The 12,977-nt window shown below is 39.1% G+C and overlaps 1 protein-coding gene across 1 annotated transcript in view; it reads right to left on the reverse strand.

The window, feature by feature from the left end:
- Positions 1–3,590: 3,590 nt before the first annotated feature.
- Positions 3,591–12,977, reverse strand: part of gjd1b (gap junction protein delta 1b) — a 34,728-nt gene continuing 25,341 nt past the window's right edge. Inside the window, exon 2 of the mRNA XM_079610707.1 lies at positions 3,591–7,375. Coding sequence (XP_079466833.1) covers positions 6,532–7,375 — 844 coding nt within the window. The 3' untranslated portion in view covers positions 3,591–6,531. The remainder of the gene's footprint in view (positions 7,376–12,977) is intronic.

Consider the following 12,977-nt stretch of genomic DNA (forward strand, 5'->3'; position numbering starts at 1 on the left):
TCAAGCATTTTAGCAGCACCCATTTGATATTTCAGGAACATCACATTTTGCACACTGGGTTGAACACAATTGTGCGTTGACCTTTGCCTATCATTTCACATACAAAACAAGCCAAAGAAAATCTGGTTTAAACGAAGATTAATTAATAAACCCTTTTCAGTGCACATGATCTAACCCATTTTAATTAGATAAAGTAATCAGACTGTTTATTTCAGGGAGGATTAAAGGGTTGCACATTGTAATCTCAGAAGCACGATCAGCTACAGGTGGCACCGGCACCCTTCACCATATGGCATAAGGTATCACAAATCTAACATCTGCATTTCTGAATCTATTCATAACTGAAGAACTGTTGCTTTATGTGAGAAAAAAACCCTATTATTGTAGGAGTCAGGATAAGACCTTTACATTGACTGAGCATTGCCTTAATAAGCAACTGTTGCCATTCACCATATAATCAGACAAGCTTTCGCTCGTTTAAGTCGTTTATAGGGCAATCATTAGAGTGACACAATTGTAATCACTATGAAATTAGGCTTTTCTCTTTTCATTTGACTGTGATACGCATTTGATTCTACAGTTTTTAATCAGATTACAGCATAACTTCATTAAAAATATTCAGTATTCAAATTCATTCATGGGACGCTCTGTAAAGCTTGTCGAGCAACAGCAACCAAGGGGGCAGAGCTAAGCAAAGTCACTTGTCTTGTCTATCATAGTTCATACGGCTAATTACATTGATGTCACACTTTGCGATAAACTGAAAAGTTGTCCTGTAATAATCTTCCCCTTGTTAGCAGAAGGCGCCCTGATTTCTCATGCTGCTTTGTGTATTATAGGATTGGTGCCTTTGCACAGATCCTGAGTTATAGCTGCGCGTGTTGATGTGATTTGTCCTGTGATGGTGCAGGTACGAGGGATGGATGGCTCGCCTGCCCTTTTGCCTTTGCCAAATGCTAATCCTGTGTTTATACGTCCATGTAAGCAGCTAGCAGTGATTAGGAGCCGCGACTCTTCTTATTCCTGAGAGATTAGTACGGCTTGTGCAGCGGGTGTCAAACAGCCCTGGCAGCACACGTGGAGTTGTAATCACTTGAAGCTCCCCTTAACTATCATCCTAGACCAGTTTTGTACTTAAAGAGAAACGAAAAGCTTACTCTATATGAGGGTTAAAACTAAAGGATGGCTTTTTGGGAATACAACAGTGGTTATTAAAGGAACACTCATTTTCCAACTCCCCTAGAGTTAAGCCGTTGAGTTTTACCGTTTTCGAATCCATTCAGCCGATCTCTGTGTCTGGCGGTAGCACTTTTAGCATAGCTTAGCATAGATCATTGAATCTGATTAGACCGTTAGCAGCCGTACCAGCAGCGCAATGATATTACATACTTAGTGCCCGTCACGTTGGAAGTTACCTAGCTGGGGACTATTTTCAGGCGCTGCGTCATTGCGCCTGCTGGTAGGCCTACGGCAGCAGTTTCTTAATTACGCATGAATGAGAGTATAGTTCCTAGTCATATCGGCCTAGAAAATCGCAACTTTTCATTTCTGTCGGTCTTAGTACACGATGTAACTACAGAAGAGTCAAGTTTTAAATAGGAAAAATATCGAAACTCTTTGGTCTTTTTTTTGAGAGACATGGTAACGGTCTAATCAGATTCAAAGATCTATGCTAAGCTATGCTAAAAGTGCTACCACCAGACCCGGAGATCGGCTGAATGGATTCGAAAACGGTAAAACTCAACTGTTTAACTCTAGGGGACTTGGAAAATGAGCCTATTTCCAAAAAAAAAGTGGAGTGTTCCTTTAAGGGAAGGAAAACAAATTAAAAATGCATAATCTCAACTGTCCATGCCGAAATGAGGGATTCGTTTTGAGTCAGGGATTTAGAGGAAACCCTGGGTTGGTAAAAGTGTGGTTGGGACATGAGCTCTGGTGACTCTGGGCGCCGTGATTTCTGGCAGTCGCTCAGAGAGCATTCTGGGACATTTGATGATCATTCAAAAGGGATTAGAATGAGATTAGAATGATTCGTTTTCCTGAGCTAAGCGGGAATGAACTTCACTCTGTTGTATTTATTACTTAATATGTGTATCTCGGTAGGGTGAATGTGATTTTACCGAGTACAACATTGAAATCCACCAATCGGATTTGAGTTTACAGTTTATGTGAAGTTTAGTCCTACAACCAGGGTTAGTTGCTTCGGTCACCGTGATTTTGCCAAGTAAGAAACGTTCCTGAATAAACATAGTTTGATATTTGAGCATTATTCTGATTTTCCTGTATTGTATACATCCTGATAAACATGTTCGTAAAATATTAACTGGTATCAAATTAGTTTTAGAACTCTATAAAACATGGGCAAACTTTCAACTGGCTTTTGCAAAGATACCATACACAAAACAGTAATTGTAGAAACACTTGTCATTTGAAAAGGTCATTTAAAAAAAAAAAATCTGACACCTGAGACATTCCCCCCCCCCCCCACATGCACTGGTCCACTGTGTTTTTCTGGGAGTTTAATTGCCATTATGACTTTATGACTGAAATATCAGCAGTTAATATCCTCTGGCAGTAGATTAACGTCATATTGTCAATTAAACAGCAGGCTGGTTACTTACACATCAATTATGTCTCCATAAAACCTTTTTGTTAGTGAAAATGGTTATTTTCTACAAAATCATCTGGCAGTGACTACGGGGTGCATGTAACCATAAAAGTACTTCCCTCACGTCAAAAGTTTGTGCTGAAAATTAAGTGTTGCATACGTTTGTAACAAGATTGCAGTAAAAAAAGTCTTTTGATTCAATTTTGGCCCATAAAGCCTCAAGAATTTGCCACTTTAACCAGTTTTCTAATCTAACCATGCTGTTTACTTGTCCCTGCTTTTGTGTTTCATAAAAAAGAGAGGGAAAAGAAGAATAAAAACATGCTTTCCATATCAGTCATTCATGCTTTACAGTAAACAACCCATTCACTGAAACCCAATTAGTTATGAAGTTGCATATAACTTTGGCAAGTAAAGCCACATTTTTACTTCATACCCTAATTCTGGTCTTTAAATACCCCCTGCGGTTAACCCTCATATTACAGCACGGTATAAAAGAGTAACACACATAAACATAATTCACAAGCTGGAATAAATAAAAAGAAGAAATAAAAATTGGACATTGTTCTTTTTTTCGTCTAGTATTTAAACTTGGATATAGGATTTCTGAAAATAGACTGAGGAGAAGAGTGGATTAATGCAAGCACATGAAGAAGTTCTCACTTGGGGAATCAATCTTCATAATCTCTGAACTGCACTTGAAAATAATACGCTTGTAAAAGATGCCCCTTTGACGCTGCATAGTTACAGAGGTTATGATTTTGGTAGAGATACTATATCCTTAGATCAGAATAAAAGAACTGGGATTTTCAGGAGAAGGTACAGCATACTAAAAAAGAGACAGATATAGGATGTGCTTGGTCCCAAGAGAAGGGATGCATTTCCTTTTTGCCCCACACAATAATGGCAATAACATGTAAATATAATTTACATGTTAAACTGGTCCCGATTTGCACAGTGTTCTTTTTTTTTGTTTTTTGTTGATCAAATTGAGTTTCTTCCTAGATAGATGCACTGCAGAAATAATGTTCTTAAATAGTATATTTGTCTTGTTTTTCTTCTTCTTCATATTAGCCTCCTTAAAACAAGATTAATTTACCAAACTGAATTTGGTTAAGATAAGCAGACCTCAGATAATATATATTTCTATATTTCACTGGCATTTTTTCCAAACGTTCTTCCAAAAAGATTGAGTTGTATGCTACAAAAATACTGTTTAAGAATTATTATTTTTTAGAGTACATACACGGTATCCAAAATCAACTTCTCGTCATGCTGGCAAATGCCGGGGTTGTTTGTTTGTTTTAGTTTTTTTAAAGACAGTTTGTATGTCTTTAAATTGCATCATCACTTCATCAAGGTTCAGATTATTGCAGTCTTTTACAGTTCATAATAAACTGGCAAGCAGCCTAATTTATGTACTTGCCAATTGCATTTGCCGCTTGATGAGAGTTAATTTTGCACCCTGGGCGTAAATGTAAGCATAGAAATCCTGGTTCTCATCTTGGAAGCAACAGGGTTGCATGCACAGAAAAGTCTGCATTCGCTTCTGAGGTTTTCGGATCATTTACGAGTTGCTTACATTCGCAATAAAACAAATGCGAGGCCTCATAAACGTGACCCATTTTATACCTCTCGTTCAATTTAGATGTGAACGACAATATCCAAACTCACGCTGACTTCTGGCCTGAACTGTCCAGCTAAACATAAACACACACTTTCCTGTGAAAGACTTTTCTGTAAGACATGTCTAAGTCTGGACTCATTGTGTTGCTATTAAAGGGCCTCTGCAGTTTCCTCTCTGCCTCTTCTCTGTCAATGTTTTCTGCGTCTGCGGTGTGTCAGCGAGCTGGCCTGTGTTAGTTGACTGTGTTCTGTCTACACTGGGTTGTTTTTTATGTGCACGTGCAGAGGTTAGTCAGGGCAGTGTAGGCACAAGTACTTTCTTTATTGGGCCTAAGCTACTGCTAATATTGTCTGAATGACAACTCAATGTAATCTGTGTCTTTTGTTAGAGACGTCACACCCTGCTTTATCCCACACTGTGTAAACAAAGGCACACAGGGGATCACAGCTACATACACGCACATACTCATCATTGATCTTATTTAGGATGGACCGATTCAAAAGGCTCACTTTCCCAGCACTAAAGTCCTTCCCACAGTGAGTTTCTCCTTTTATCCACTCTTCCCATCCCACAAAGTGCAATGCAAACATATATTTTTTTCTACGCTTCGTCTTTTCTTACTAATAAAGGCATGCTGATAAACACGTGACAAGAAGAAAAAGCTAATGAAACACTGTAAATTATTCCTTTTTCCTAATAACACACTGAACATCGATTTTCATTTCAAAAGTCATTTGACAGATAAAGCTTTGTAAACATGCTTTTGAAATATATCTTTATGCTTTCTGATAATAAATTCATCTGATAGAAACATCTGGACACATATTTTTTTTTCTTCAATCATTTGTCCGGGTGTCCCCATCTACATTATCATAACAAACAAGATTTCCTTTGTTAATCACATTCACCAGAAAGACCATGCTGGTTACCAAGCATATTTTTTTTCCGGTGAACAGCATTGGTGCATCTAAAATCGCATTTGAATTTACTTTGCGACCGATAAAAAGTATGTATATAGTATATATACTATATGTGTGTAGTATGAATGAAATCTGACGTGCTACATCCGCCATTGTTACTGTCACGTGACCTACGACAGTTGCGTCGCTTTCCTTTCATTCATAAATCCTCTTCTGTGGCCTCTTGGGAGGTTAAAGTGTACATCGAATGCGCACTTCATTCATCATACATACTACTCTTTTGGCATATTGTTTTTGGCATACTATGTGGTGGTGAAGTATTCGATTTCAGACGCAGACCCTGGCTATGCTGCTCCACCAGCAATAATCAACATAAACCAGCCTTGGACCAGCATGGCGATTCTTATCAGCAGGGTTGGCTCCGTTTCCCAATAAAGATAAATAGTCTAACTTTGTAATAATCTTTTAACTCTATGTTTTAAATAATAATCTGAAAAAAAAAACAGTCATTTAAGTTGATGGCACCAACCTTTTCACAAAAAAGAAAAGAAAACGTATAATCATAAAATGAACAAAAAGGAATCTGCAGTCTCTAAATTCTTTCAACTTTGGTCACACACATACATATAAACACACATTCATGCACCACAAGAGAGAGGAGTACTTGACTGGAACACGTAAGAGTCTTTGTGGAAGGGCACAATTTGCGCAGAGGTAATAATCATCTCCTAGTCTCGTACGACAACCAGAGAGAGATTACAAAAACGATGATAATGTTTGTTCAATCATACATCAAAGTGAAGGTGCCACTGCTGTAACAATGTTTATATCTCACCCGTTGTTTGTTTTAGGCCGATTCACTGCCAGGAGAGCAAACCTAAACAGTATTCCTCTTCTGGCACCATCTCAGGGACAACGGTTGAGAAAAAAATGGGAGGTTATAGTCATGCTACGCTCTCCTGCAAAACATCCTTCTTGGTCATTCCTCTTTCCTCAAGATCTGAGAGTGAGAAAAGTGGGAAAACAATCCCAGATTCTTTTGTTTCCATAACATTCTGTGTTTGACGCCCATCAGCTCCTAGTATCATACCTCACGCTCTTCGCCCTTCCACCGATGCACAGTTTGAGACTTTCAAACTCCTCCATGCCTCGTCCTCACATGCTGTTCCAGAAGCCTTACATTGTGCGAACTTCCTCAAACATTGTCATGCGCAATAAACAGGGAGGGAGTGGCTTGTGGGAAAGGGGTGTGGCTATGTTGAGCCACTCCCTCTTCACCATTATAAACATTTGCACAAGTACCATAAGCGCCTTGTAATTTAGGCATTCCACTCTCCACTCGACTCCTTGTGACGCCATATTTGGATGAATGGAGATCAGACATAAGCAGACTCACTGGACTGGGTCCTGCCCAGGTTTGGCGGTTGTGACAGGTGGGCCATGTCCTTTTTACGGATCTCACAGATGGACTTCCTGCGGGCTTGCACACCTCGAATGGCAGCCTTAATTTTCCTCCAGCCGAGGTGGTTGAGCTCTGCGAGGTTGAGCACGACGCAGATGCCACTCACTGCAAACATGAACACTAGGAAGACCGTCTTCTCAGTGGGCCGTGATACGTAGCACTCCACCTCCTTCAGGCAGGGGTAGCGGTCACACTCGAAAATGCCAGGAACACTGAAGCCGTATAAAAAATACTGCCCCGCCAAGAAGCCTATCTCAAGTGCATTGCGGAAAACCACCTGGATTATGTAAAAGCGAGAGATTCCCTCTTGTCGGCGTACCTTGGAGTTCCTGCCGTGCAGGAGGCCTCTCGGAGCATTTGGGATCTCCTTTACCTCTAAGCAATCAGCTTCGTCCTTTCCGCCGCCACTGTCAGAATGCTGCACCAAAATACCATTAATGTTGCGTAGTTTGCGGGTACCCTCACGACTGTAGTCCTTCTCCATGATTGGGTAGAGGAAGGAGTAGCGACGGTCACGCTGTTTGGCCGACTGGTGCACTGAATAGGTGATGAAGCACAAGCTGGGTGTGCAAACAAGGATGATCTGGAAGACCCAGTACCGGATGTGGGAGATGGGGAAGGCCTTGTCGTAGCAGGCCTGGTTGCACCCAGGTTGGAGGGTGTTGCAGATAAACATGGTCTGCTCATCCTCATACACTGTTTCACCAACAATGGCCACAATCAGGATCCGGAATATCACCACAACTGTCAGGAGAATCCTGGAGGAGAGAAAGAGAGGGACAATTTGATGTGTGATGTGAACAGAGCACACACACACAAAACCTTCCACTGACGTTATTTCTCCCTTATTTTGGCTACCAGCTAATTAGCATTGCAGATGTTCGCATTTGCTATTCAAATGTGCGTTTTTCACTTTCAAGAGCAACTTTGCACATTTAATCAAGAGCTCTAATTTTGAAACAATTCTGCTCTCTCAAGCTCTAATTATAGCTCCTTCTGTGCTATTAAGCTCGGTTAACATGGTAACCTGCACTGCTGGTACAGTGACCTGTGGCAATGCTAGGCTATGTAATGCTCATTAATTTGGTAGCATAATGGCAGTAAAATATGTTCTCTTCCCCTTTTCCATAGCAACAGTTTAGATTTTACACCTCAGCTGTCACTGCGGTTAGGGTTATTTACTCACCAGTGTTTGATTGAGGGAAAGAGCAAAAGATGGATAAAGAGAGAGATTACATATGTTTGTAAGAGAAGGAAAGAGTAAAACACTGAGTGGCTTTGGACTTTACACACTTACATTTAAGATGATTCGCCCTGTAACATAGGGTATATAGGGTAGCTCTTTTATATAGGGTATATGCATATTTCTTTTCAGGTTCTGTAATTTAGCAACTGTGGATTATTCTGTGTAAAGTGAAAGGTGGATATGGTGTGTTTTTCAACCCCATCCTCTTTAACCACAAATGTTTAGGCTTGAAAGGTTAGGCACATGTATGCAATGCAGTCCTGATTTTGCCGAGTTAGACACGTTCCTGGGTCAACATATTGATATGATCCTGGAACAACATTTTGGTCCGGAAATTTTAATCCTAGCCCTAAACCTAACCCGAACCGATCCCTAAAATCAGAGGGAAATGATATGTATATAACACTGATGTTGAAGCACCTAACCCTAAACTTGACATAAAAAAACGTGTCCCTAAAATCTGATTGGTTGATTGGATTGTTGTTGCAGGATTCAACAAAGAGGTCGATCCAGGAAATGTTGCATTTGGTGCAATCAGGTTCTGCATATTCAATACTGATTTGGCTTTTAAATCTGATCTGTAGCACTGACAATCCACTCTGTCCTTCTGCAACTGATGAAATCTGGGGTGCGTTTCCCGAAGCCAACTATGGTTAACAACACAATTCAACAGAACTTGCGACCATAGCTGGCTAACTATGCTTTTGGGAAACGCACCCCAGATCAGTTTGTTTGGAGAGCTTATCTCAATATCCAGTATATCTAGAATTGTCATCATAGCAATGACTTTAGCATTAACAGGACCTCCGAAGGAGATAAAAAAAGAGTAGCTGTCAGTGTGGACAGAAAAAAATAAAAAAAAGGAACAGGGAATTTTGACATCTTGCCATTGCGCTGAACTCATGAGGCACATTAGACACCAGAGGCATTACTGCATTGTGCACATGATATGTCTAAAAACTCTCCCTCTGAGCGAATATAGAGACTTTAAACACTACTGTGATTTGCATTTGTTAACGGTCGGTCAGGTTGTGTCCTAAATGACAACAACAAAAAAATAGCTTGCAATAAAATCGTACTTAAATGCATTTCCAAAACTCTAATAGGCCCATTTTCTTGTTTGCTTTGCATTTTGACTACAGACAACCAGATGGAACCAGATATTTTATGCCTCCCTGAACAAAGCTACATAGCCACAAAACCTGGCACAAAGTACAAAGCACATTTCAAATAAAAGACACTTTGTGTACATTTTCTAGAAGTCATGGCAGCATTACTTCATCAAACAATAGTAAAATGATGGTGAATGCAGTTATATTCTGGCACACATCATTAAGTACTTTCTGCTTTGTGGTAAATGTTATCACTTCCTTTGTCATACTCACAGTAGGCTTTGTGTAAGGCCTGACACCTTCATAAGTCCTGTCTCCTGTCCAGTCTCCTCCATACTCATATTTTCAGTCATTTTCAGCTCATAACATTAGCAATTGACAGAAAAGAATAACCTGCAAAGCGTGGCCTCATTGCCGTGTGACAATGATGTGTGACAGACAACCAGTTGTCAGTTGTAGTTCTGTTCATGTTGCACATTTCAACCAAACTCACACACGGAATAGTCACCTTCATTTATATAGCACTTTTAACAGTATGGATTGTTTCAAAGCAGCTTTACGGTGATAATAGAAATTACCGTAACAGATTGTTTAGGCTTTACCACAGCTCTAGGATAAAGTTATTGTCCAGTTAAAGTTAGTTTTGATCGATTCACTTCCGTTGCGAAGATCATTAGTTATTAACTTAGCTAACACGACATCGTTCTAACAGAAAACCCTTAACACGCTCCTGCCGCCCATCCGCACAGAACAGTGCCTGGTGTCTCGAGAACGCACTCCCTGAAATAGGTTCGAAGGCAAATCTCAGAAACGCAAACCCGCGAAAACGCAGACGGCGCACTCACGTGTTCAATCCATAGGGATGCGCGTTTGAATATATATATATATATATATATATATATATTGTATACTGTTTAAAGGCAATTAAGAGATTTAAATATTGTTCTTTTTTTTTCAAAGCAAGAGTAAGACATTCTAAAAAAAATATTTATGAAAATATGATCAGATGTTGCAGGTGAAAAGTCTGATGGTCAGTCACCCGGCGAGAGAAAGTAATTTCGGGATTTAGATAATGGCTGTTTTTGAGTCAATGAAGAAACTATTTGGTTGTCTTAAGTAAAAAATAGCCAGTTGTAATGTGAGTTTGAAAGTTTTCCAAATGTAACGAGCAGTCATTTAATTGACAATGTTTAGAAATGTAGAGTATGGCTTTAATTTCAATTAGCGTCTCTGATTTCAGACTGAATTACTATAACGTGATGGCGTTCCTTACTGTGGTTGAAAATTTATTATATCGTGGTAAGGATTTTGACCATATCTCCCACCTCTAAGAAATTTAAACAGAGAGCTGCTAGAAACTCAACATAATGATGTTTATGATAGTGGCACTGGTGGTTCATTGTTGTATGGCATGTCCACTTTTCACAGTGCAATCAACTCTCAATTTTCTTTTTTCCCCACTTGAATATCATGTATTACTTGGAAATACATCACATTTCCAAGTGAAGTGAGGTTGCGAATGCTGTTTTGTGTATTAAATGTACATTTGAAACATAATGTTCTTCAAAAAGGCTTTTACCATATATTTCTTGATGTCCTCATCCAGAAGTGTAGTCTAGTCGCTTTTCAGATCTCATTCATTTTTAAATCAAACATTTGAACATATGCCAGACAACCCAGACCTCAGCAGACACACATACACACAGTCAGGAACCGCTTGTTTAGGCAAAACGGTTAGCGTGCATGATGAACTGTAATGAACTAGATGTTTGACGTAAGAAACCATAACCAACCATTTGTAGACAACATCTGTTTATCTATTCAAGCGAGTTATATAACGATATATCAGGAATCTTAAGGCCCATTCACACCAAGAATGATAACTAAAGATAACTATAGCATCCACACCAGCTGCCGATATCATTCTGTTTATTCTGAAGGCCCGTTCACACCAAGAAATATAACTGTAAAGATAACTATAACAATAACTATATTTGCATCCACACCAGCGGACGATATATTTCTGTTTATCATAAGCACTTGCTGCAGTTTTGTCATCTGCTGTTTTAATTGGTCGAGCGCTCAAACAGGATGTATTCTGATTGGCTGTCAGGGTGTTTATCGTTCATCAGCTGGAAAAATTGGGCCCTACTTTATATCAGGTGTCCTTAACTACTAACATTTAAATTAATCGTTTTATACAATTAACTTATTGTGTACATACATATTTTTACATTGTACTTATATATATATATATATATATATATATATATATATATTAAAAATTTTGCTTGTAATTACAGCTGTAATTAATGTCTACTATAGTTACACTGTTGACCCTTCCCTTAACCCACCCTTAAACCTACCCAAATAATTACTTTGTACTTATTTTTTTATGTAATTAGATAGTAGTTAAACACACACTTTTAAGGCTGACCTTAAAAACATTTTCCTTGACATTATTTCCATTAGTCATGTGTGTCCCATATTGTCTGTCGGCACACAAAAAGAGCCCAAAATTAGTTGACTTCAATTCTGAAATGAGGTTATCTCTTTATAGAAAGTAAACTGTAGAAAGTGTCACATCAGGAAAGTGAATTATCTGATTGGAGCCCTGAATTATGATGGATTTATGCACTGCGTTCCTGTTGTCCAGCTGTGAGGTCAAAGAGGCAGCTTTAATCTGCACCCAATCGGCAGCAGTGTTTCTGTTTCTCCAGGCTCAGTCTGAGTTCATGTCTGGACAGGGGGGAAAACGTACAGCCAGTTCAAAGATATGTGATAATCAACAGTTAAAGGGATTGTGATTGGCTCTCAGAGGGGAGGGTTTAGAGAGACTGGATCATTATTCAATTATTCACTGTAAGAAAAGAGGTGATGCTGCAATATATTATGAGAAAATTAAAGTGTTTTTTGACCTTGTAAAACTATTGTAGGAGACCTCCAAAACAAAATTAGGAATATTTAAAATGGCAAAATTGGGGCACTAAAATGAAACCTAGAGTTTTTTGTCCCTCTTTTGAAAACTCATTCCCCCAAAACTTTCAAGCTTCCAAAAGTTAATTATAAAAGCAATCAGGTGGTTTAATCCAAGTAGTCTGAAGATATACATTACTTTTTTTAAGTTTGGGGTGGGGAGGGGAGGGGGTGGATTTTCATGGGACAGAAATCTCTCAGTTTTCATTAAAAATATCATCATTCATGTCCAAGATGAACCAAATTGGGGCTCAGAGCTGCAATAGAGGCCAAGGGAGTGAGGTTTCCCTGCTCAGCTCATACCATCTGGCCTCCAATACATATACATAATCTGATCGTGGTTGTATCTCTCTATTAGTGTTACTCGATCTTAGTGCTGTATTTGATATCATCGACCACAACATTCTTATGAATTGACTTGTAAATTATGTTGGCATTAGTGGAATTGCACTAGCATGGTTTAAATCATACTTTTCTGACCGTTATCAGTTTGTAGCAGTAAATGAAGAGATGTCTTATCAATCACAAGTTCAGTATGGTGTACCACAAGGCTCAGTACTAGGACCGTTGCTGTTCACCCTGCTACCCTTGGGAGATATCATTAGGAAGAATGGTGTGAACACAATGGCCAATCAGAGGTGTTTAAGAATCCGCTCAAAATGCTAAAGGGAAATGCTGCTATTGTCACATTTTTTTAATTCCAGTACCGTCTTGTACCGAAGTCCGTATTTTGACAACACTAATCTAAATTACGACATATGCTCTAAATGACAACTGCAGAAAAGTAAGCATGCATTTATGACCTCAAGGCTAGATTATTGTAATGCTCTACTGGGTGGTTGCCCTGCACGCTTAATAAACAAACTACAGCTGGTCCAAAATGCAGCAGCTCAAGTTCTTACCAGAACCAGGAAGTATGACCATATTAGCCCGGTTCTGCATTGGCTCCCTAATAAATATTGCATACATTTTAAATCTTGCTAATTACTTACAAAGCATTAAATGGTTTACCTCCCCAGAACTTAA

This window comes from Phoxinus phoxinus (genome assembly GCF_949152265.1).
Source record: "Phoxinus phoxinus genome assembly, chromosome: 4".
Classification (NCBI taxonomy): domain Eukaryota; kingdom Metazoa; phylum Chordata; class Actinopteri; order Cypriniformes; family Leuciscidae; genus Phoxinus; species Phoxinus phoxinus.